We start from the raw sequence: 25,000 nt of genomic DNA, 5'->3' as shown, positions 1-25,000 counted from the left end.
GGAGAACTTATCACTGTAATTCGTCAGTTGGCGCTTACTTGATGAAAAGATAAGTGAAAAGGTGTAGAATCATGTACTCCTGACAACAGTAGTGAGCAAATGGCGTTTGGGAGATCGAACTCCAACTTTTCGTCCTTGTGAGAAATTTTGGTGTTAACCCAATTTTTCTCCTTATGGTGAAATATAGCATAGTACAAAAATATTGTCGTATGTGAATCGTGTGTTCTAGGAAAAGACTAGGAATCCTTTCCTAGTGCGAGAAGGTTCTAGATCAACGCGAAGAGTTAATTCATTCGGATGTTTGTAGTCCTGTGACGCCGATCGGTTTATATGGTAAGAGGTATGTTGTGTCTTTTAAGGACGAGTGGTCGCACTTTACGATGGTATTCCTGATTCAGACGACATATGAGATCTTCGAGCGTTTCGGATATTTCGAAACGTAAGTGACGATAAACTGCGAGTGAAAAATTAGCAGGGCACGCTGGCTGTGACAACGGAGACTAATATAGCAGTTTAAAGTTCGAGCGTTTCTATAAGCAAAAAGAGATTCAGGTTGAATGGACGATTCCACATATTCCTGAAGAGAATAGAATTAGCGAGCGGACGAGTGAAGAATATCAAAACAGTTTTGGGGTCAAGCGATACCAACTGCTGCTTATTTAGTCCATCGTAGTCCATCAAGTGCAATTGAATCCAAGACGATTCCAATTATGGGAGGGGAGAAAGCCGGTTCCTTCTAAGATACACACGTTTGATTGTAGTGTATTTGTACATGTACCACAAGAACTGCGTCGGAAACTAGATACAAAAGCTTGGCAAGGCAACTTTGTGGGTTATTCTCCAGACGGTCATCGTGCTTCGAACCAGAGCACTCAGAAAATCGTATTGACTCGATATGTACATTTTGTTGAATGTTCTGTCAAATGGAGAAATTGTGATTCTGTTATCATATATCATGTTATCATATATAAAGATGGTACGGCATACGCCTTGAATGCCACGAGCTACGTTCGCTGAGCAAGATCTTTTGAGCAGTGTTAAGAGGAAACTTCGTGCATTTGAATATGGCTATGCAATTGAATACACCGTTTATCAAGGTCAAAGTGGAACAGTTTATTACAGTAGTTTCACACATACAGCTACATCACACGATACAAGTAGTACTAATAAAGTTCAACTACTTAGCCGAAGCGAACAGCATCGTAGCGAAAAACAACATGCAACACGACATCGAATATGAAAACTTCAAAAACAAGATCTCCGTGTATATGAACCATGATCTTACGGGAATTCGCCTGCACGATTTGGCACCGCGTACTAGCACGGATTATATCAAAAGATTTATGTCAAAGTATGGAGAAGTAGAATCCGTCACAACCTAACTTGGAGAAAGTTTTTCCCTGGCACTCTCAACGGTGTTCGTAAGGTGCAAATGCGATTGAACCAACGTATACCGTCTTACTTGACTTTCGAGGGCAGATCATCTCAAGGTGTTATCGATATGTAAAGAGCACAGTGCATATATCCTGGACAGATGACCACGAGCCAGTTCTGTAACTAGACGGCACATATAAAGAAAATTCATCTACTACAACCAACACCATCAAACAGCCTTCGACATCTGCTGATACAACGAATAGACGGTCAAACAATAAATGCTGGACAAACAATATTTCCCAATAATTAACCCTCCAACATTTTTCTCGTGCCTTTTGGGTTCCAAAACTATTTTTCCTAGAAAATGATAAGGTCAAGAAACAGAAAATACTTTTTTTTTGTAAAGATAGGTATTTCCCCCGCAGTATTAGAAGCTGCTGAATTTTAACTTTTCAATGCTCAATACAATTTTCCTGAATTTTCACAACAGTTCGGTTGTATGGAAAACGTTGCCGAAGATAGTCTACATTGATAGGTTTTATTGGTTTTCAATAATATTGCAAATTAATGAAGATATACAAAAACTTCATTTCACGTAGTCAATGTAAACTGTCTCTGGCAGCACTGCTCCATCGGAATCCAATCAGACTGACTGCAATAACCTCAGTTCTACAGCTATTACTTGCAATTATTAGTGCTTAAATGAAAGATGTTAGTCACATTTATTAGCCTTACTTGTTTTTTTTTACGCAAATCTGTTTACAAATGTTTTTGTGTATAAATAATATGGACATGAAGGGGTTGACATACCTTGAAAAGAAATAAGCAAGAAAGAAGACGGCTAAACAAGAGTCACTCGAAAATACAAAAAGCAACATGTAATAGCGAAAATCGAGCCTCTAGCGAACGACGACTGGGACACAAACACATGCGTGTGAGAAGGCAGATGGAATGACCAACAAGTAGCAGAGAGTAAACCTGACCATTACTCGTCACCGAACCAACCAACGCAGTGCGCTCAAGATAGTCGACCGAAATAATATTCGATTATTCATTTTTTTTGTCTATTTTGAATTGTAAAATGAATTGTATGTTAAAAATGTATATTATTCTCAAAAATGCGAATGACACCCTATAAATAAATAATAAAACGTTTAATTATGAAATTGAAGTGCAGCATAGAATGCATCACAAATATCTGTTTTAATCAACAGATAGACGTACAACATCTTCAGAAAACTTATTTTTTTTTATTCGCTCTACAGCTTCCTTGACCTGATTCAAAGTCTGTACTAACAGGTTATCGTGCTCAATAAAATTAAAAATTAAATTACAAATTACAGCTTTGCTGAATAATATAATTTTTATACTCATAAAAAAATGAAAATTGCTTCTCATTCTTAAGGCAATTACCAAACTGATACCCTAAATATGGGAAATATTCAAATCGTAAATTACTGAAGAAAATGCTCAAACAGGAACTTTTCGTGGGTTAAGCTATGCCGAGTACGTTTTTCTTCTTCTTGGAAAACGCTGTGCAGTAGAGCAATATTAAGATTGAGAAACCGTCTCACGATGTTGAGATAGACGGTGTGATTAACGACGAAAGGTTGGCACACATCTGTTGGAGTATGAAGCTGGCAGTTTTAACAACCCTTTACTATAAATCCTTTTCTGATTATAATCAAAAAATATTTCGATTCTCTAGACTGTAGTCCATTCAAACCGATGTTTTTACGTTTTCATTAAATTTCGAGTTCATCTAACACAAATATAATTTTGTGTTAATTACAATTAAAGAAAGGAAAACTACATATTGCCAAATCCACATCAACATCCCTTGAGCGTGAACATTTTAAAACATGATTGAGAAAGTCATGTCGTTTACCATGGGACAATCACAATACACATGTACGTCAAAATTTTTCGTTTGTGTGTCGTCGAAAAACAACATAAAACGATCTTACCCACGTCCGGTTCATAATCAAATAATGGATTCGGCGACTATCTTCTTTATCATCGATCAATGAAAGGTGGCGCTGCAGACGCTAAGCGGAAAGAACAGATGTACTTTTTAGTGACGCGAATCCCGTAGGTGCATATCAAAATTATTAGACGTTACGGTACAACATCTAACCAAAATTGCACTAGGCTCGCGATAATTTTACGAATTAACACTTAATTCAACAGAATAAAAGTTCGGGTGAATGGATACTTCTTATTTTCAATTAACTACACTCTATTTCACTAAAGAAAAAAAAACAAGAACAAACACAATCGCGCCCGAGCGATTTGACAGTGCTGCCACTTTTTCATGTACATCAACAATTGTAGTCAAACATGTCAAACGATCCTAAGTGCAAATGACAGTTTCTGTTTACTTTTTCTTTTGCTAATAAGTCGGCCGTTTATACGTTTGTTCCTTAACTCTTAGCATGATATGCTAGTCGAAATCAGAGTTTTTAAATCCTGAAATAATATTGAAAAGTTTTATGATGACGCCGTAATAATCGAAAGAGAAAGTAAACAAAGAGAGGCTCTCATTTACACTTAAGACCATTCGACATGTTCGTCTAGAATTCTCGACAAACATGTCAAATGGTCCTAAGTGCAAATGAGAACCTCTCTTAGTTTACTTTCTCTTTCGATTATTACGGCGCTATCATAAAACTTTCCAATATTGTTTCAGGATATGTCGAAAAAATTTGATTCCGACTGGCATATTATGCTAAGAGTTAAGGAACAAACGTATAAACGGTTGAGTTATTAGCGAAAGAGAAAGTAAACAAAGAGAAACTGTCATTTACACTTAGAACCATTTGACATGTTTGGCTAGAATTGTCTTATGCTTCAAAATCGGGTTCAGGCACAATCGGTACACTAATATATGTATAATATTACAATACACTCGCAATATCCTTCATATTGATCAACGAATGATTCTTCTCATAACAATTATACTTATAATAATATAGTTATAATAACTTTACATCCCCTTCTAGCAACACTAACAACCTACCGATTGTTCTCTCTTTCTCGTTCTCCTCCACTCCTCTCCCTCTTTCTTTGCAGGCGGGTGAGTCTAGTGGCCTATTCAGAAAAACTATTAGCAAATTGAGCACAGAGTATCGCCTGCAGTTCGTGTGGCCCCACGTGCGCAGAGCGCTCAAGGTGGTCCCGGATGGTGTGGATTCGGTAATCGAGCTGCCGCGAAAGTCCCTCTCGATGGGTGCGATCAAGGCGGCCCAGGCTGCAGCTACCGCCGCCAGCCAGACAGTGCCCACCGTGCATAAAAAACGAACCGCAAACGAGCGAGAAGGTGCGCGCGAGAGACCACTCTTCTTTCCATGCAACCAAACCGCAGGACCCACTCGAACAAATATAGATACTTATAGTTCCACTCGCATAATTCGTAGGCTACACGGAGCTGATCGTTTGACTGTCGCTAGTTTTGTTATGTTGAGAATGGTGTCCTCGGAAAATTTCCAGCTCTTCTTTCGTCATTCAAGCTTGTTTGAGATATTTAATCAATTTTCCACACCAACATAAAGTACAGTCATCGAATTTTCTTTCGAGTTTCCTTTACGTTCATTAACTTGCTGCTTCAATCTATACTCGCATCAGTCCTATATGTATACGTAGCTCATTAACCATCTCACGTAAAATTGCTATTGTTCTGTTGGTCATCGTTAGACCGCGAGTAACGGGGAAACGCTTGGCCCTTAGAAAAGAAACAACCTGTCCGGATCTCATGGCGATTGGGTTGATTCAGTTGGGGATATTCTTTTAATTTACTGCTCCGATCATTGAAATTGATTAGGATAGAGGCAACATCGAACTCAATAGTATTTGCTGTGGATATTTTAACTCTGATTCACAAAGAAATTTACACACTCTTGTATGATAAACCCACCCAGTTAGGTCAACTATCGGCTCACATGTTCATCCTCCAATTTAAGGATGCAATACTATTAGTTTTTCTAGTTTTAACAGAGATGTCAGTTTTCTTGATATTCTTTACGAATCATATATTATTTTCTTATTACTTTCGGTATTAAAGCGCACCGTCAACTTTTGGGTATAAATCAATTTAAAAAGTACTTGTTTCTGTCCTTACCTCTTTGATGGTTACAGTTCATCAAAGATCACCCATTGGTTGAAAACATGAAATATCAGCAAGCCTCTTACTCTTACCAAACAATGCGAGTTTCCCATGCATATGAAACTGTCCAGGTATTAAATTCTACTTGATCCTATCAAAGTTGTATAATGTTCAATAAAATAATTTCTTCATTAGCGGGAAGAACTTGGCCGTATACTCACTACTCTATCACCGATGTGATGTAATTTCGTTGCGGAATATTGTTTGATGTTCTCTATAGAATAAACAATCCTATAAAAGATAACTAATGTGTTATAAACATCGAGCGTCACATCGCATCCACCAATGTACAAGTTAAGCATACTTATGTTTTCAAGGGTGTCCATAAACTGAAAAATTTTGGTCCACGTGGTTTATGAACGTGCCCTCTTATAACTAACTAAATCGCATAACTACATTCGCCATGTCATGATCCCTCGGTTGAATAAATTCTACAGTAGTGAAACAAACCATGCGTTCCGTAAGCTCTCGAAAAAAAAGAAGTCAGTGCGGTACACGTCACTATGAAAAACTCAATCGAAAAAAAAAAAATCCACACTATAGCGACATGCAAATGGGACAATCTCTGCCCCCTCTCTGCTCTACGATGGAATTCCATTGCAGCTGCTCGCCGGAACAGTGGTTAGCACAGGGCCATGCATACAAACTCTGTATATGAAAATAGTTCTATTATTCTTACATTTTCGTTACATATGCTCTACATGATTTAACGACTTTAGGTTTGACATTTTCCAGCAGATCTTTGTGTTCCTTACATTTTTATGTGTACTTTTTTTTCCTCCCGTCTCGTTCGCCTTTGATGTACGCCATTTTTTTCCACCACCGATCTCTTACAGCAAACGCTCACGAACTGGAACCGCTGGTGAACGACGTCGAGGCCGATAAGCCGCAGTACGAAAAGTAATTATGCCTCTTGCAGAGGAAACCAAGGCACTGTGAAAATGCAACGCAGTAACTTTTAGGCTGAAAGTTTTCTTTTATTCTCAACATCATTATCGCGAGAGTTGTTTTCACAGTGCAAATAGTTGCCTCATTATCCAACTATTTTTTTATAATTTTCAAGCTCCGGTTGATTCCGGCTACAGACAAGCAGGAAAAGATGTATTCATCACTTTAATGTGACGTTTTCATTTGCCCTAATTTGTGCCTTTTCTAGACGCGACACGGCCACCGTTGGTGAACATAAGCTGAAAGCGTACAAGACGGAAAAGGAACGGTACGGCTTCGAACCGGAACCGGACAGTGGCGCCGGTGTTCGGGGCGATGCGGCGATGGACAACGCCTGGTACAAGGAAGTGCTGGAATTGAGAAAGAAGGCAGGAGAGTACAGGGTGGGTATCCTGTTTCATACAGCCAGTGCAGTGTAATTATTTACCTCCATCAAACGTTCCGCTTTACCTCTCCCCTCTGATCAGCAGAACCGCGGGTGGGGCGTGGAAATGAACCCGGAGTTGTTTACCAAACAGCAGGAGCTGTGGGACCAGGTGTCCAGAAGAAGCTCCTTAAGTGCTCTGTCGCTGGCCTCCAGCGTGAGGTAAGTGTTTCATCTGCTCTGTTACACTTCAATCTGTCATGACATCATTATACGCGGGTGCTCATATGCACATTATGCAACAAGTGCAGACTAAAGAAAGCTCCGGTTGGGACTAGTCTTGGAGAGCTGTTTTAAATACTATAGAATTTATTATCAGAGATCGAATTTTGAAAAATAATCACCATTAAATTTTGATTTGGCAATGTCCAATTCCGAATTCGTGCGATCTTCTCATTTCATTTTTTCATATAGTTGCGACTCATTAAATGATATTTTTGACTCGGCACTTGAGTATAGATGGTGTCACCTCTTGGGAATTTTCGTGGCGTGGTAGAACATTCTTCCCGCGAAAAAAAATCCTGTTCTGCATGTGGTACTCAACTAGAAAGACTAAATCGTTCCTTGTCGAAGTCTTTCGTCTTCCACTGATTCTCGTCAGTTTTCATCCATCGTATTGCCGTAGGGTTGCGTTGACCAATGCTGTAATACAACTCCCAACTTTGTCGCTGCTTTGGTAGTCTCCGGTGGTGAATCTCTCTACTCCACCTAAGACTTTACGGTTGGCGGAATTTCTCCTGATACCGATAGCCGTTTTAGTGCTATTTAGCTTTCAACTTTGTTGTGGTCTACTCAAGTGGTCTCCAGCGGTGAAACTACCCTTGCTTTCGTCCATCATATTGCCGTTAGGTTGCGTTCACCAATGCTGTAATGAGCTCTCAGATTCGTCGTTACTTTAGTAGCCCCCAGTGGTGAATCTCCCTAATGCGTCTGGGAGTTCCGGGCTGGCGGAATTTCTCCTGATACTGATGGCTATTTTTTGAGCCATTCAGCTCCCAGCTTTGTCGCGATTCACTCGGGTGGTCCCCGGTGGTGAACCTACCCTACTCCGATGGAAAGCTCTCCTACTGTGAACTTTGTTCAGACTTTCCGACAGTATTTGTTTCACTACTTTGTTGACAGCATCCCATGTGCCTTCGCCTCGACAAATCTCAGCCATGATATTTTCTACGCTAAATGAATGCATTCCCCTTCGCGCTGCTGTAAATTTATTGCAGACGAGGACTAGATAATCCTGTTTTTTTTCTGGACACTTCGGATAAAAGGGTCATCGCGTGTCCAAACCGAAGAAGGTGTTTTTTGAAACACCCACCGCCAGACAGGAACTGCGTCAGGTAGCAGGTTACTACTCAAAGATCCAAATAGGAAGAACTGATATGAATCAGTAAGTCCATCTTCTTTTTAACCCTTCGACCTAGTACTTGGTGTTTTCCGTGTTCTCTCGCTCCCTCTTCCGCTTATAATATTCATTATCCATGATGCCTACAGGGATCATTCCAGTGATAATGCAGACAGTCTCTGATGAGATAGTTCTGAACGCGCTCACGATTTGCAAGGCCATGAACCTAGATGTACTGTACAGCAACCCTCGATTTCGTTGTTTCTCCAGTGCCGAAACCCAAACAAAATCTGCGTAAATTCCGCCAGTATCGACGATGGCCAGAAGACGCCTCTTGTTACTAATTGTCCCGGCGCTGCTTGGCATCATTCTGGCTAGTGCGTTGACAACTCCGGCCGCCTTCTGACAGGCACAGCTGGGTGTGATGCTTGATAACTGGCTGAACTTCAACACTCAGGTTGAATGTTGAAGTTCAGTCGGTCATCGAGCATCACATCCAGCTGTTTCAGCGCCCGCTTTAAAACGAGACAATGATTTGTGTGCACTGCAGCACTTTGCAGTTGCTCACCAGTAGCTGCTCCGGCTTGTGGTGGGTTATCTGCAACTTCACTTCTGGCATCCAATTTCAATCTTTTCCGGTGTCTCTCCAAGCACCGTTATTACGATGTCATCCGCGAATCCGATTCCACAACCCTAAGCAGCTTAAGCGTCAGCTGTGTGTATATCCCGTTCCAGAACGTGGGACCCAGGATAGAGCCTTGTGGGACGGCTCTGGAAATTGCTCTTCAGAAATTTGCACAGGTAGCTAGGGAACTGATTCATTTACGACTCGTGATTGCTCTTCATAGATGTTATCAGCCTGTGGAGGATAATCTTCTCCAAGTTTCCCGTGATGCAGGCTTATTGGTCTTTACGACGATACTAACCTCCATATCTTCCATTCGTCAGGGAAGCTTTTGGAACATTTTTCCGAACATCCAAGAATGCCTGCATCGCTACTCTCAATGCGACGTTAAGGATTCCATCTGGTCTAGACGCTTTCGTAACCTTTAGACCCTTCGCCACTGCTACGGGTTCCTCGTTGGAGACTTTTATAACTTCGGTGTCGTCCAGCTCTACTACGCCATACGGCGTAATTAGCCATGCCAGATCGTGCTCCGGGAAGATAACCTTCAGTATGTCAGGGAAAATTACAAGGGCCGTCACTAGCCCTCTGATGTTTGTCATCGCCACACCCGATGTTGAAGTCAGTGCCTTAACGCAGCTCCTTAAAGAAAATCGATTTGCTTCGGTTTATGTCACGTTCTAGAGTGGCCCTTGCGGCACGGAACCCTATATTTCTCTCCTCTCAGTGTGATTATCGCGTGCTCTTTGAGCGTGTATTCCAAATCTAAGGCAGCTAGCGTGGAAGGTGCGAACTCCACGTTCCAATGGTAACCCGTCACCGTCTGTTCATTGGCTCTTGTTTTCTTGGCATGGTGGTGTCACGTGCTCTCGCTAGCTATTCTGTCAACTTTTCCGTGTTCAGGCCAGAGAAGTCGCTCGCTGTTCTGAGTACTTCCACGAATCCTTATCGAATGACTTCATATTCCACTTTCTCTCATGTGTTCTTGCCTTCTGTATTAAAGTATGGTTTCGTTGACAAATGCTGTACCGGATTGCGTGTAGATTTCGCTAACACTCCAGTTCATGTTTACTATCAGCGACCGACTACAAAATTGTAACGTCGATGATGGATTATCGGTCTTATCTTCGAAGAGTGGTGCGCCCTCGCTGCATAACATAACATTCAGCTTACCTAGAAGGAAGTTCAGGCAGACAGATCCCGTTGGTTTTGGCATTCACAACAACTTCGTATGAGTTCGATCTGTATGGGGTATTTGACCATAACGTGTATTACAACCATTCTTGCCCTATCCGCCGTCCATTTATCGTTATCGATAAGGACTTGATACGGCAATGAATGCAACGTCGCATTTGGTTTCTCCTGTCGACTGCTCCAACAGTTGCTATGCAGTGTCTCGATGATTGGGGTTTTCTTGGGTCACCTCTGAAGTCCATGCATTCAAAGCATCCCTCCTTTTGTTTGGTAACTTTAAGGCCAGTCTTTAAGAAAAACCACTGACCATTAAATCTGTTTTCGGTCTGTTTTCAACAGTTTGCTAGCTACGATCGTTGAGAGACGAATCGACGCTATCTACCGCCGTACGCCTTCCTCATCCGGATTACCATTGGTGCATCTCCGAAATCTAGTTGTTCCTCAACTTATCTTTTGTTGTCATCTCGTCCAGGTTTCTGCACTGCATCACTGTATCGTGAGATAGCGCCCTTACGTTTGATTTCTAGTGACCTCGATGAGCGTCTTGACGGCTAATCCCTTGGCTGCAGGGTCTGTCTTTAATTCGAAGAGCATCTCGCCTCTCTGTGTGCGGCGGGTTTTCACCGCATATTTCCCCATCTGCTTCAACTCCGGATCGATTCCCACTTTCTGAAGAAGCATAGGCCATCCTTCCTTCATCTCGTCGATTCAGGCTTGGTCCTTAATCTTTTTCCAGAGGGGTATCTCTTTTCTTTTTTTTTACTTTTGCTTTACGACCGTGCGCCAACCGCTTGCTTCCTTCCTTTTTGATCATTGTACGGCTTTTTCTTCACTTCTTCTTCTCCAGATACCACCCTTTTTCTTTCTTTCAAACGTTGATTCTAAGAACTCTTCGGCATCGTTTGTGCTTCCTCCGATACTACTTTCGCCTTGGTTTAGCGTTTTGCGATGTTTAGCGTGAAGCGTTTTTTCGGTGCGCCCGACACGCGTCCACGGCGCAGCTGGTCGAGTGGTAAGCGTGATCGCCCCAGTTTATCTAGGTTCAATTCCTGCTGAAGTCGTTGAGATTTTTCTGAGGAAAACAAAAATCTGTGGTCCCGCCTTCCCTCGGAAGGGAAGCAAAGCCGTTGGTCCCTGGTCCGTCGAAATGTCAATTGACGATAGGTTCATTCGAAGTGTTCATTACATTTTGCTAGCGTTGCCAATTTTATTTGGATTCCACCACCCAATGTAGCTGCACCACATCGCTTTTTATCCGTGATAGCCCCTATGTCAGAGTAAGCCGGGCAGACGAGTAACGAGGACCACAGGTTTGCTTGCTTCCGACGGCGAGTCGGTGACCACCTCGCCTGATAGATCCTCAGCGGCCTTGCGTCGCTTCCGCTCCTAGACCTCGGATATGCAGCTAAACCGCATCCTACGGGTACACCTTTAACAGAGGTTTCTGAAGGTTATCGGATAGTTACCGGAAGTATGCTAAAACATAATCAGGGAAATAAAATTTTTCTGGCAACGCTCCAGCTCCCTGTTGAATTTAGAGTTATTATATTAAGAGTTAGGCGGACACAAAAGCCGGAAAACTGGCAGCTCTTATTTCAGGAAAAAAAAAACTGGCATCCCATATAAATGTTCAATCTCTAGCTTAATAATTTCATTGTCATCGTAAGAACTTTACATGCACGAATAGAAAAAAAAACAATTCGAAGATCGGATGATATGATTTCATACTTGTGCGAATATCTCTTCTTGTTACAGAAAAAATGGTTCTTTTCGTTTCTCTACACGTGATAACACAAGATCAGAGTTAAATAGTTATGACCATAATCACAATACCTTTCCCATATACATCCAAAGAGAACATGTTATGTGACGTCATGCTCGATTGGCTCCGGTATTGGACATGTTCAATTGGCTCCGCTCAGTGTCTCCGCCTAACTATGAATATGGTAACTATAGTTGAATTCTAACGATTTCCCCACCTGGACGTCAGTTTGACGCTACAGAATGTACTTTACTTTTGACGAGTTTTGATTCGAGCCAACATCCAGCCCAGTTTCATCTGTCGTTTAGATTTGCTGGTCGTCGGTTTTGGAAGCGCTAATCTCGCTGATCTTATCGTCTGAATTTCGAATTTACTGCAGCCTTTTGTTGATCTTTCTTATTGGCGAGTGTCGAGCCTCGCTTTGTCTTGCAATTCTTTTTGAAGTGTCTAGTCATTGCACGTTCGATTCCTTGCCATAGTTTCTATTAGTGAAATTACCCGAGTTTCCGCACCGAAAGCAATCATCTTTCTTCTTCGGCGATTTTATATAACACAGGACATTTTTTCGGGTAGGACCACGAGATTCTTCATCTTCTTCTTATGCCGCACTGTTTCCATTATACGGGATTCTTCCACGATATCCGCTAGTGATCAGTTTTGTCTTTAAAGCAATTTCACACAGTTCTGTCAACCGACAGTGGTCAAATGCCTGCTCGGTAATTCGCAGATCTAACGCTGTTACGTACCCACGCAGTCGACCTCGTTCCTTTAGACGTCCTTCAAAATTTTTCACCGTTTGATTCTCAATCTTTTTAATATTTTTAAAAATAAATCGATCCTATGAAATACTAGAAAAAGGTGCGAAATGCGCGTCACGTAATCTAATAGCTTGTATCCATCCAACCCGACTGGAGCTGCCGCATTATGCCCTTCGAACTCGTGAAAACTGTCTTGAACCTTCGGTCCCACCAAAGTAACGTCCAGCAACAATTCAAGGGACGTTTCCATATTTTTCAACGACTTTCTATAGACAAAGTGTCACTTTTATCGAACGGATGCAGTACATATTTGGTGGGTTCCATTTTTCGTATTGTCACTTTTTTCACGACTTTCACAAGATCACTGTTTCAATTTTTTCTGTACTCTTCTGTCATCCGGAGCAACCAGTTCGATACCTATCCGTCGGAAGTTTTGCTGATTGTTAGTCTATTTTCGCGAAAACTATATTGCTACAATCGCCACTTTGCACGAATAGAATTCAAACATCGACTATTCACAAACTTAACGTTTTTTCCGGATTAAACCTGATTCAACAAACAAAATCACATCCACAATCGCTTAAATGTTATACCGTTATCGGCTCTCAAACGTGAAACTTATCCGTTCGACGCGCCAACTAGATTTCATTATCGATACTAGCGAAAAGATGACGAAAGTATTTTCCTGCGTTGATGATAAAGGATGGTTGTTCTTTTTTATTTCCTTTGGGATTAAAATTACATACTTTTACGAAAATAGGAATTACAGATGATAAAAAAATACTCATTTTTTTCGTTTGTTACCAAAACATTCAGTCGAAATCGATATTTTGTTGCAAATTATCGAAACCCGGAATTATTTTTGCATTTTTAGGTTAACGTTAGATACTTTTCATTAGAAGAAGTAACATTTAGTTAGAATATCGATTGAGTTTATAAAATTAAAAGTGTACTTTTCGATGCGTTTTGACAGATGAAAATAAAAACATCATTGTAATCTCAAGCCATCTGACAGTTAACGTCCAGCGTTAGATCGAAGACTCCATATCAAGAAGACTGATATCTCTTTCCTTCCCCCATACAAACGAGAAGCGACAGAGGTTACAGCGCCTCTATTGGAAGAAGGGAGGAAGCTTTATGTAAAAATGTATATGTGTGTGTGCATCACTATGGAAAGTACCACCTTTACCCGCAAGTGGCGTTGCTGTTACTGTCTCCTGATTCTGGACAGAGTTGCCAGTCTTCTTGATATGGAGTCTTCAGTTAGATCGTGTGGTATCTGTGTATTTATTTATTTATTTAAGAGCGTCAAATTCGAAGAAGTGTTGCTAGTAATTTAGTAACATCACAACAAATGGTGATATGTGGAAAGGAAAAATTAAGCAATCACCGAAAGGGCGACATATATCACATCATTTGGTTAACTTATCGCTCAAAACCAAATTTGTTTTTGGTAATTTTGAACACTTTATGAAGCTTTGTGTATCGATCAGTGATTTATGCAATCTAGGATGAAAAATACACGATCGATTTTAAAAGGATATTACAACCCAATTCGGATATATTCACTGATGATTTTCTAAGAATGATTTCATTGTTAGTGTCACTTAAAACACAGAAGTTTTGAAATGATTCTACATTTGTATAATAGAAAATATTAGAATTCAATCAGTACGACAAATTTCTAAAATAATCATTCAACACTTTTTCCGTCTCCACAGACCGATCACCAAGGAAGAGAAAGAAAAGGAAAACAATAAGAAGAGTTCACCAACGAAGCCGCATGCCCGTGGCAGAATTCCCGGCAGTGCCCGTCCGGTCGAAATAAACAGAACTCTACCGGATGGGTTAGCTTTCGCCCGTAGCCGCAAGGACAACATTCGGCACCATTTGGAACGTACCACAGGTCCGGATATGGAAGAAGGTGCCCTACTGCCGTCGCCCACCCGGGAGAAGCTAATGCCAGCGATGCCACGATCCAAGGGGGACAGCCCTCAGCGTGGAAGCCCCCAGAAGACGGCACTGTCGCGGCATGGAAGTCCGCAGAAGGGAAGCCCGCAAAAGAGTAGCCCCAAGAAGATGTCCAGCAAAGGTTAGTTGGTTGCAGTGCGAGAACGTGACGTTTCTTGCATCTCAAAGATCTTTCCATTGTAGGCCGGTCCCAATCGGTAGGACCCACCGTAGCAACCGATGCCAGCGTCGGCAGTGTCGGTGGTGGTTCACCCAAGAGACAAATTCGTTCCGGTAGCACTGCCACTGCCTCTACTGCTGCCTCGGCAGCCAAAGCGCACAGCAAGAAGACGCCTACTACGGCTACCACACCATCCCAACCGGAGCGCCGGCCCAGACCAAGTAAGCACACCCTCATTCTCCTCTAGACGTTGATGTAGGCGTTGTTAAAACATTTCATTTCAAGTAGTTCCTTGATTTTCATTCATCATAGTTTTGGTTTCCTTCTTTAACATATTGTCGGTTACCTAAATAGATAGACAATTTACCACATTCTTTGGAACACTGAAACAGGAGAAATCATCATGAGACGACATAGCGAAAGCGCACACGACAATACACTTTACCAATCCACGCATATCAAACAACCCTCTCACACATACTTAATCTTAAAAGCATGAGTTTAAGCCAATGTAAAGCATGAACAAGTACAAACACTCTTTTAATGTTTTGTACTAGTCCCCCACAATACTGCCTTTCTCATCTCTGCCGGTGGCAAACACGTTGCACATTCAGCCACCACCGCTGCTGGTTGGCAAGGACCTCAATAGCAGCAGTAAAAAAGCTGACTTGTAAAAGCCCAACCAGCACTTGAGGTACATTTATTGAAACCTTCATCATGAGTGCAAAGATGGATAAAGGAAGAAAAATCACAAAACGAATGAAGATTGGCACCCGCCGCGGTTTCACCCCGCCAACCATCCTTAAACATATTGTTCCCTAGCGCAGCTTTCACTTTAATTCATCTTGCTCCTCACGATGTCGCTTCCCCCTCCCCACTACATCGCCCGGAAATGCCACCACCCTAAGATTCATATCCGTTATATCTACTCACATTGTACTAGCATATCCATAGTCGTGAAGATTTAGCGCAGTGTTGTTTCTTATTTCTCTCGTTCTGCTCTCTTTCCCGTGTAACGTTGTTTTCCGATCTTTTTACCTCTTCCTACCTACCTTTTATAGATACATACGTATAACGCATAGATGTAGTACGGAAAAAGGATCAGCATAGTTGAACCGTCTAGTTATATCGGTAGAAGTATTCTTATTTTACGCCCGTTCTGTCTGTTAAGTGTTTAGTTGAAAGCCAGAGTTTCCCGTTTTATCCACTTTCTCATTTTAGACACTTGACTATAGGGAATATGTAGGGTAAACGTGTATAAAACGGTCCCCCTCTAATTTAAGGAATTGAAATAAACAAGTCACGACCAGGGATGCCATATTGAAATCTGTGTTTCAATCAAAAAAAAAAATTTTACTATCTGTGATGATTAAAACCGAAAAAATCTGTGGAAAACTGTATTATATTTACAAAAATCTGTGAAAAATCACAAATTGAAATTTTAATCAAAATGCCAAAAATCTATCATCTGTCAGAAAGAAAGTGTTCAAAAACTTAAAAAAAAGTCTGTGACATTACAGAAAAATCTGTGAATATGGTAATCCTGGTCACGACTGTCGCCCATTTCAGGGATGCCAGGCAATATTTCCTGAAATCTTTGCGCAGCCTACATAAAAATCTGTGTTATGGAAAACGTACATAATCGTCTCAAAACAGGAGGTCGCGAACTTATTTTTAATTTTTGCACGAGCCGAAACCGTGGAAATCTGTGCATTGAATCAGAAAGCTGTAGAAATCTGTGCAGAACAATACAAATATGTCAAACACAGTTTAATTTGTGCACGTGGCATCCCTGCCCCATTCTCCAAACCCAGCCGCCTGCTAGGTGGCCTTTTCGTCCTAGCCAACATCTGCCTTTGTTAAAATCAAAGCAACCCAATGCCATTGCATGGGTGACATGGGCCCAGAAGCGGCAAGGCCCATGACATGATGACTACTGTCAAAGTCTGTATAGCTCCATAGCGGATGACAGCGTTGGCACCCTCTTGTCCAAACCACTCTTGACATTCAGAAGAATATTTACAAAGGGCACTCAGGAGTGACATGTAGTTTTTAGAGGGGAAATTGTGAATGGAGCACATATTAGAAACCACGTCAACTGGTAAAAAAATAGGGATGAGATATAAATAAACGAAATATTAAGACCGATTTTATATTTATAGTTTTTATAGTTATGTGCAGTCGCAAATATGAAAAAATGCAATGCTGTACCGTAGCTCGCTCTTCTCCATGACATCCATAACAGTGCCTGGCCAGGGAAAAAGGTACACTGTACTCCAATTGCCTTTAAACTTCTCGAAATCTATTGATTTCAAGAGTTTATTGTTTTTAAGATTTAATAGCCTGTGTAAACTTTTTTTATTGAACATAATTTTATCCATTCATCTTGGCATTGAATGAATCAAGCGCTGACAAGTTCTCATAAATATCGCGTATAATTCCTTTTAAACTGCTTCCCATTAGCGATCTTTACTTGAGAAAGTTTGACCAGCTAATTCCTTTTTAAGTATATTCCATAGTTTCCCGAAATCATTCACATACTTCAGTGTACATACACTTTATTTTATACACAGACTTGCGGAGACAACAACAGTAAAACTAGCAACCATGGATATTTACTGGCATCGCGGAAAATCCCATAAGCTTTGCATGGGCTCTCTCTGTACGTCTCCTAACAACACCCTCATGCTCGTTTGGCTGCAGTTTTTGACAGTTCGTTTGGCTGCATTTTTTGACACTTTGCTAGTCTGTGTGTAAAGTGTCTGTACTTTGGTGTGTTCTGGATTATTATATTTTTCTTAATTTGTTTATTTGACACGGCTCACAGCGACTGACTTAAGGAGCCGTGGATCTTTGGTATTTTTACAATATGTAAAAAATATGAATAAAAACAAATGTTATTGATTATCCATTGGAAGGCACAAGAAGGCGAACAGATAGACGAACCTTGTCAAAGAGGAGATAGTTAGGTGGAGCAGAACCGGCGAAGCCTACCCGATAGGAGTCTGACTTGACGTAAGTCCTCTTCCCGTCAGCTGCGACTGATGCTAAAGGCAACCATTTGCAGTTCACTATTTTCACTGGCTGAGACATTCTGTCCTTAAAACAGCCAACTCCATGTGTCTGCAGATCCGTGCAATTCAAACTCGAATCGGAGACGGCCCCGTCACATTCAACTCGATTAGATGGTACATATACTCAGGCCCGTAGCGTGCGATTGGCCCTCGCGGACCATAAAGGAGCAATGAAAACTGGATCTGCACAGTAAAATATGTAGGAATAGCCATAAAATAAATCAGAATAAGTCCAATTTCCAGATACACACTAAATTATTCTTCGAAAGTCGACAATTAAAAAGTAGCGAAAATTATTGCAAACTTTATCGCCCGTTTTCGCAGTTTAAAGAAGCATGAACTGTACAGATCACATGCAATGACAATAAGGTAGGCACCCTCTTTAAAGGTGTATAGAGGTGTTCAGCAATTACACAAAGCTACCGGTGCCTGGAAGCGCTAGAAATTCCTTGTTTGATCTTAAATTTCTAAGACTAGAGGTTGTTTCGGGTTTGTGTCAGCGCTATCTCGAACTGTTACATTTTGGCCTCTGAATAGAAAAAATCTGGTCTTTACAAGAAATTTCATCAGCCTATAGTCGCAGATATCCTCACATGGTGATCGTCAGAGCCGCACTCTTCTTTACAAGATACCTCATCAGCCTATAGTTTTTCGGAGCAGTTATAGATATCCTCCTAAGGGGATCGTTAGAGCCGCACTCTTCCTGAGCCAAGATAGCATAACGATTTTTCATGATGAGTGGCGTGGTTCTCTTTAGTATTTCTGCATAATAATGCTAATAGTATCTTTCAAGAGCACGTTTCAGTTTCTCCAGGCGCTGTTTGCCCGCGAAGAGGGGGGGGGCATGGTAGCAGATCATGTCGACCCCAATACATACACTTTTCAGAATTCCCAATGCAAAAGTCATTCTGATCATTTCCTGCGTACTTGACACAGCGGGAACGCATTACTACAATGTTTGTGTTTAGTGCAATGCATGATGCGTGGTACACATAGTGGAATAGGCAGAGACGAACAAGATGTAATTAGGTGGTTCTATCAAAGGAACCGGATACAAGTTTGAAGGAACATTCAATTTTGTTCCTTCCTTCGCTCACGCAGGGGGTCCTTTAAACAGTGAAATTGATTGCGTGAACGTACCGTCGATCTCAACTTTGTGAGCGGGTATGTAGACGCGGAGCCCTTCGTAAAAGGTTTACAGCCAGTAACATCATTTGCTTGCTGATGACAGAATTTTACAATTCTGAGTTTATCAGGGCGAACTATCGAGAATTCTGTCATTTCTGAGTCATTTTTTCAAAATATATGGAATACTTATCTTTGATCTGATCAGATCAGGTATGGTCCAACCGTGTATGATGTGTATGATTTTAAGTGTTGGAGTCTTTCATGAAGCAAGAAATAGAAATTACGGGGATATAACAAATTGAATGACAAGTTAGAGAACAGTAAAACAAAAATTTTGTACCTATCTTTACACGATATGTGGCGGGAGGGTACCGATTTTCTTAGCAACTGTCACGAAGAATATAAAAAACCTATATGATCAACATATAAAAGCATATTTCCGGCACTCGCATGCGCAAAAATTTTTTCGTACTTGACCGAAATTAACCAAATCGTACTCAATTTCTCTTTAGAGTATATTGTTTACATTTGCTAAGTTTTTCAGTTGTCAGTTTAGATAGAAAAAATCAACAATTCACTAACCATAGACGACGCCGATGATTGAGTGGTAAGCGTGACTGTCACTCATCTCAGTTGATCTGGGCTCAATCTCAGCCAAGGTCGTTGAGTTTTTCTGAGGTTAAAAATCCGTGGTCACGTCTTTCTTCGGAAGGGAAGTGAAGCCGTTTGTCTCGGTACATGTCTTGATGGGCCGATATCTAGGGTCCAGATGGTAAGATCTCTGTCGTCGGTAAATGGTACTCAGTGTGGAGAGAGGCCGACGGAAAATAAACAAAAAAAAAGCGGCGCAATACTGAGTCTCCGCCAAGGGCGCCAGAAGAGCACGCTACGGCTCTGCATGTATTACATACTCCTTCGCAATAGGCCCGTAACCAGCAATATCATTTGCCTGCTGCAAAATTTTTACCCGAAGCTTATCAGGGCGAATTTTCGATATCTGGCACAGCCGAATATCGCTCCATCAGAGCCAGAGAAATCTGCAATAGATTCATAGATTTCTTGTCTTTGGCCCGGAAAAAGATTACAAATGGCCCGGTTGCGGAGAGTAGGTACAATTTCATCCTAGGAGGCGATTTTATTTCGACATCCATTTCGCCTTGAGGCGAATCATTACCAGGGGAGTCATTATTGTCCGGGTCCATTGCACAGAGCAGTCTAGTTTTATTGTCAAGAATGGGAATGTAATATTATGGCGGCACGTAACGTGTATATAACGGTATCCAAGCGGTGTACTAGAAATGAATCTCTTCATTGCTCTGCTGGTCGATAAAGGCGCATACACTAAAGAAGGGACAAAATGTTGAAACCTCGACGAGGCATAGAATGTGCGAGATAACCTTGACAACGTATTGGCACTATTCTTTATAACGTTACACTGCACAGACTGGAAAGATCGACCAATCGGCCCGAGAGTCACCGAACGAATGGTGGGATTTTTGAATGGTTTGCTTTCGTGTGGGATAATGTTAGCCTCAAGGAACAGAGTGTTATTCACAAACAAAGAATCCCCGTCCCATTTTACTAAAATGTTGGTTTTGCTGGACTATTTTGATACGGTCAATCTATAAGCAATCAGTCTGAAAAAATATTTCGTAACAAAAAGGTAAATTGTTCATCCGTCGGCATATCGTCATTACATTATCATAAAACAATATTTCTCAATGCTCTCGAAAAAAAAAATAATTCGTTGGCAACAAATTGTATCTATTATTCAATGGAATCATTTCATAATTAAGTCGCCTCATCACATTCCCGTTCAGTTAGGCTCTTTGTTTTTTTCTTCTACACTCACTTCGGTAGTTTTTACCACGTAGTCTACGAAACATTTCATTAATTTGTTTTCTATTCTTTTCCAATTATTTACCATTTTTTCTAGCAACCCTTTCCACCACCATCAATCATTCCCGCTCCAAGAGTAGCACTCTATCCCACGTTGGTTCCACCAGAGTGCATTCCGCTCCTCCCAGTAGATCCCTGGTGGCTACCAATAACCTCATCAACAACAATAACAACAACAACAACATTACCAATAACATCAACAGCAACAATAACATCAACAACAACAACAACCTTCCCATTCAGACCCACCCGACACCGTTGCCCACCAAGCCCGACCTGAGCAATAACAATTCCCTTCCCAACAACCAAACCATCGCATCTTCCATCACGACAGCCTCCTCGCATCCTTCACGCGCTAAGCTCACACTCGGTACAAAGATTGGCTCGCAGAATCGGCCCAGAACGGCCAGTAGTCACGCTGGCAAGGCGGCGGTCGTCGATTCGTTGAAAAAAGATCCGACGCGCAAATTCGCAAACAGCAAATCCGAATTGGGAACCAAAGCTGCCGGAAGTAAGTAGCGCTTTTCAGAAAAAAAAAATTAGACATTTATCCAAAACAAAAAAGAAGTGAAGAATATGTGCTTAGTTCCGTGCTTCGAGACCTTCCGTTGGTTCGAACCATCGTTGGTCATAGAAATTGTTTAGTAGGTTGAGCAAACCCACGGCTGATATCAGTCAAAGTTTTCGGTTTTTCAGTGCGTGTCTGATTTTGAACCACTCACTCTTTATTTGTGTTACTAACTGAGCTCTATTTTGAACAAACCTGGCAGTGCTGTGGAATTGGTACCACAAAACGGCATAGGGTCTTCTGATCATGAACGGAAGACGTATCGTCGGCTGGGTGTTTTGGTGTTGTATTTGAGTGTTGTTATTTTCAGTTGTAGTGTCGTAGTGGTATTAGTTCCTTTTCATCTCTACCCTAGATAAACGCTTGTTTAGTAGCTTATTATTCATCTTTCATGTCATGACTGTGTTTGTTTGTTATTCCCCGTATTGATAATTCTATTCCATCATGTCAATCATATGTATATTTTAAAAATTTCTATGGGGAAACTGAAAAGTACCATAGAAAACAGCACTCACGCACACTCTCACTCACATCTTCAACACTCGATTCAAATAGGTCAATACAATACATGTTCTGTAACAAAAGGGTGGAATAAAATTCGAATATCGAAGTTTATTAAAAAAGTTATAGGAAGCGGACGTCGGATTCCTTGGTTTTCAACCAATAAAAAAAATATTGACATTGTTTTAATTTTGGGGACGTTATCAAGTCAGTGAATCTCCAACTAAGGTAAGTCTGTCAAAATTGCTACTTCGATAAAATGTTACGGTTCAATATAGCCGTAGCCAGGATATTCCTTGCCTCTAAAATTATGTAACATTCTTAACGACATGTCAGTTAGCTTCATTATTCTCAAGTTGATATTTCTGTTGAATACTTTTAATCGGAATATTTCATGAAAATGCTTGATAACAGGGTGTTACAGTGAGTTTGTACTTTTCGAGTGACCTAGTATAGGTTGTAGATTAGACTGGTTCAATTTTTGACTTTTAGCTCCACCAGGCTTCACTAATTCCTTTTATAGCCCTTAGTAATTGTTCAAATTTTGGTACCGATCGGTTGTGTCTACTGCCCCTCCAAAAATTTCAAAGTTTGTGTGGAAATTAGTATGGAAAATCGGTTAAAGTTGAAAAATCACCTTATCAATCAATTCATGAGAACACTATATATTTATAAAGGTATTCTTCTACTGAACACATTCGTAGAACATTGTAAGTTTGTGAATTCACTGAGAAAAGTTATTAATTAAAGAAGTAGCATGACTTCAAAACAAGTGGATTTTATTATTAATCATAGCAACCCTGTTTAAAAAGCTGCATCTGCTTTACGCAAGTTGTGGGTGGCAAGTCTAGATTGCACTTGTATAACGATGGCCAAAAATGTATTGCTTGATAGTCGTCAGAAATAAATTTTCATCGATGGATCGTTTAGAGAAAGGAACTCAATAACATTCGTTGTGCTATTCATCATGGACCAACACTGTGAAATCCGTTTTTCTTTAAAAGTACTAAAACTGATATTTTGGCAGTAGAAACTATAAATTTTCTACCGCTTAAAGAACGAAAATGAATAAACTCGCAGACTGTACAAGTCGAACTCCATTAATGATAGTGGGTTAATATTAGTATTTATTTATTCGACTTTCCAGCAACATTGCGACTAATCTCATTCAATTCAAATTATTCAAATTCGAATTGGTTGCAAAACAAAAATCTTGGACAAACATAAGAAAAAGACAGCGAAAGAATAATCATCAACGTCACTACAGAACTGAGAACAGAACTTGAATGAAAGCCGTTCTCCACCGTACTAAACGCGTTTGCCCCCACCACTACCTACCACTACGTCCTCGAAACGCAATAAGCAGGCAGAGCGAGAGAAGATAATTATATCTCAACGAATATACATGAGAGAATGGCGGTGAGGAAGAATATAAGCTTCCAATATTGAGCTGTTCACTACGATTAGGTGCACCAGTTCGATGAATACACATCAATAAATTGGTTGAAGGGAAACGCACACAATTTAACAACTGTGTTATATACGAATATGCTCAACCTGTTCTGATTCTTTGGTGCACGCGTTCTGCTTCTCGTTCTCCCATTACGGTTTGTATACTGAAATGTTTCGAAAAAATAACACTTGAGAAATATTTCGTTGGTGCAAGCGTGGCTGCCTCTAGCTAGCTGATTTTGAACATCTCAGCATTTCGGCACTCGCAAAAAATATTATATTGGCAATTCCAGTTGAACATCACATTTTCTCAAAGTTTAGGTACTAATTTTTATTTGAATATTCAGTGTTTTGCTTGTTATTGTATTTGAAAACCACTACCCGTGCACTGCACAGGTTGAACAGGTCGACGAGACGCCACTGGCAATTCCTAAGTTTTCGCTGGCCTATTCTTATAATGCTGGCCTATTCTTATAATGCAAAGAAAATATACACCAAATTTAAATTTTTTTTATCATGTTAGAAAAACTATTAATTAATTCCATCGTAAACATTTGCTTGTACTAAATACTTACATGATAGGCTACAGCTGCTCCTCGCTGCACCTACACGGAGTGGAATCACCGACGAACCGACATGACAGAGGCATTCGAAAAGCGTCCCATACAAAATAACGATTGTTTTGAAATGAAGCAATCACTACTGTCAAATTACGACAGCTCATTCCGCCATGTTTGAATCTGAGCAGGCTTCTCGATAAGTATATTGATATTACAGAGGGTGTGCGATACGTATGTAGTGGTAATATGCAGCAAAATAGTATTCAGAACTCATTGAAAATGCATGTATTCTGTTACTTTTTAGCGTGTAACGGACAGTTTTGTTAAATAGTACATACATAGGATAATAAAAAGCTGGAAAAACGATCTTCAACTTGCTAAAAGAAAGTTTGTTCGATCTAGTATACCTGTTACAACGTCGATACATCTTGGTTTTTGCGTACTACCACGCGAACCATTATACAGATGCCACTAGTGTAACAGCGTATTTTAGTTTAAACAATTAGGACAACATCTGACGCATTTTTTGTTCCGTGTGGCACGTCGGTTCGTCGGTGGTGGAATATCCTCCTCCATTGGACTCGATCTTGGGCCATTCGCTTCCAGTCGCCCTGAACGTTGAGCGCCTTCAGGTCCTCCTCAGCTGTTGAATATTGTCATCGCTTGACGCTCATTCATTGAACGGCATTCGGACCACGTGTCCAGCCCACCGCCGTCTGCCGTGCTGTACCAGCTTCACAATATCCGTCCCTTTATATACTTGGTATAACCCATGGTACATGCAACGCCGCCCAATTCCATTCGCCTGCTTACCGCCGAGTATTTTTCGCAGCACCTTACGCGCGAATGCTCTGAACGCTCTATGGTCGGCTTCCTTTAACGTCAATGCTTCATGACCGTGTAAAGCCACCAGGAGAATCAAGGTCGTATATAGAGCGACTTTCGTCTTTGTTCGCAGACTGCGGGACTTAAGCTGGTTGCGAAGTCCGTAATAAGTCCTATTTGCAGCAGCAATACGCCTTGTCACCATGCAATGAGGTATATATAGGTGTGGCAGAACACACGGTTTGCTAGTGTTGGCAACCAAAAATATGTAAA

The 25,000-nt window shown here is 40.9% G+C and overlaps 1 protein-coding gene across 7 annotated transcripts in view; it reads left to right on the top strand.

Moving 5' to 3' along the window:
* LOC131677067 (putative uncharacterized protein DDB_G0277255) overlaps positions 1–21,355 on the top strand; it is a 72,621-nt gene extending 51,266 nt beyond the window's left edge. For 3 of the 7 annotated variants that reach the window (XM_058956624.1, XM_058956625.1, XM_058956620.1), the window contains 7 exons: positions 4,450–4,696; positions 6,376–6,439; positions 6,696–6,870; positions 6,955–7,073; positions 14,311–14,681; positions 14,729–14,941; positions 20,859–21,355. In XM_058956624.1, the coding sequence (XP_058812607.1) occupies positions 4,450–4,696; positions 6,376–6,439; positions 6,696–6,870; positions 6,955–7,073; positions 14,311–14,681; positions 14,729–14,941; positions 20,859–21,340 (1,671 nt within the window). In that variant the 3' untranslated portion in view covers positions 21,341–21,355. Of the gene's footprint in view, positions 1–4,449; positions 4,697–6,375; positions 6,440–6,695; positions 6,871–6,954; positions 7,074–14,310; positions 14,682–14,728; positions 14,942–15,781; positions 15,991–20,858 lie in introns of those variants that run through there. The other 4 variants (XM_058956623.1, XM_058956621.1, XM_058956622.1 and 1 more) reach the window with 4 other exon arrangements.
* Positions 21,356–25,000: the final 3,645 nt, after the last annotated feature.

This window comes from Topomyia yanbarensis, chromosome 1 (assembly GCF_030247195.1).
Source record: "Topomyia yanbarensis strain Yona2022 chromosome 1, ASM3024719v1, whole genome shotgun sequence".
Taxonomy (NCBI): Eukaryota; Metazoa; Arthropoda; class Insecta; order Diptera; family Culicidae; genus Topomyia; species Topomyia yanbarensis.
Note: the sequence above shows the minus strand (reverse complement) of the source record. Positions and strands in the feature narration are given on the sequence as shown.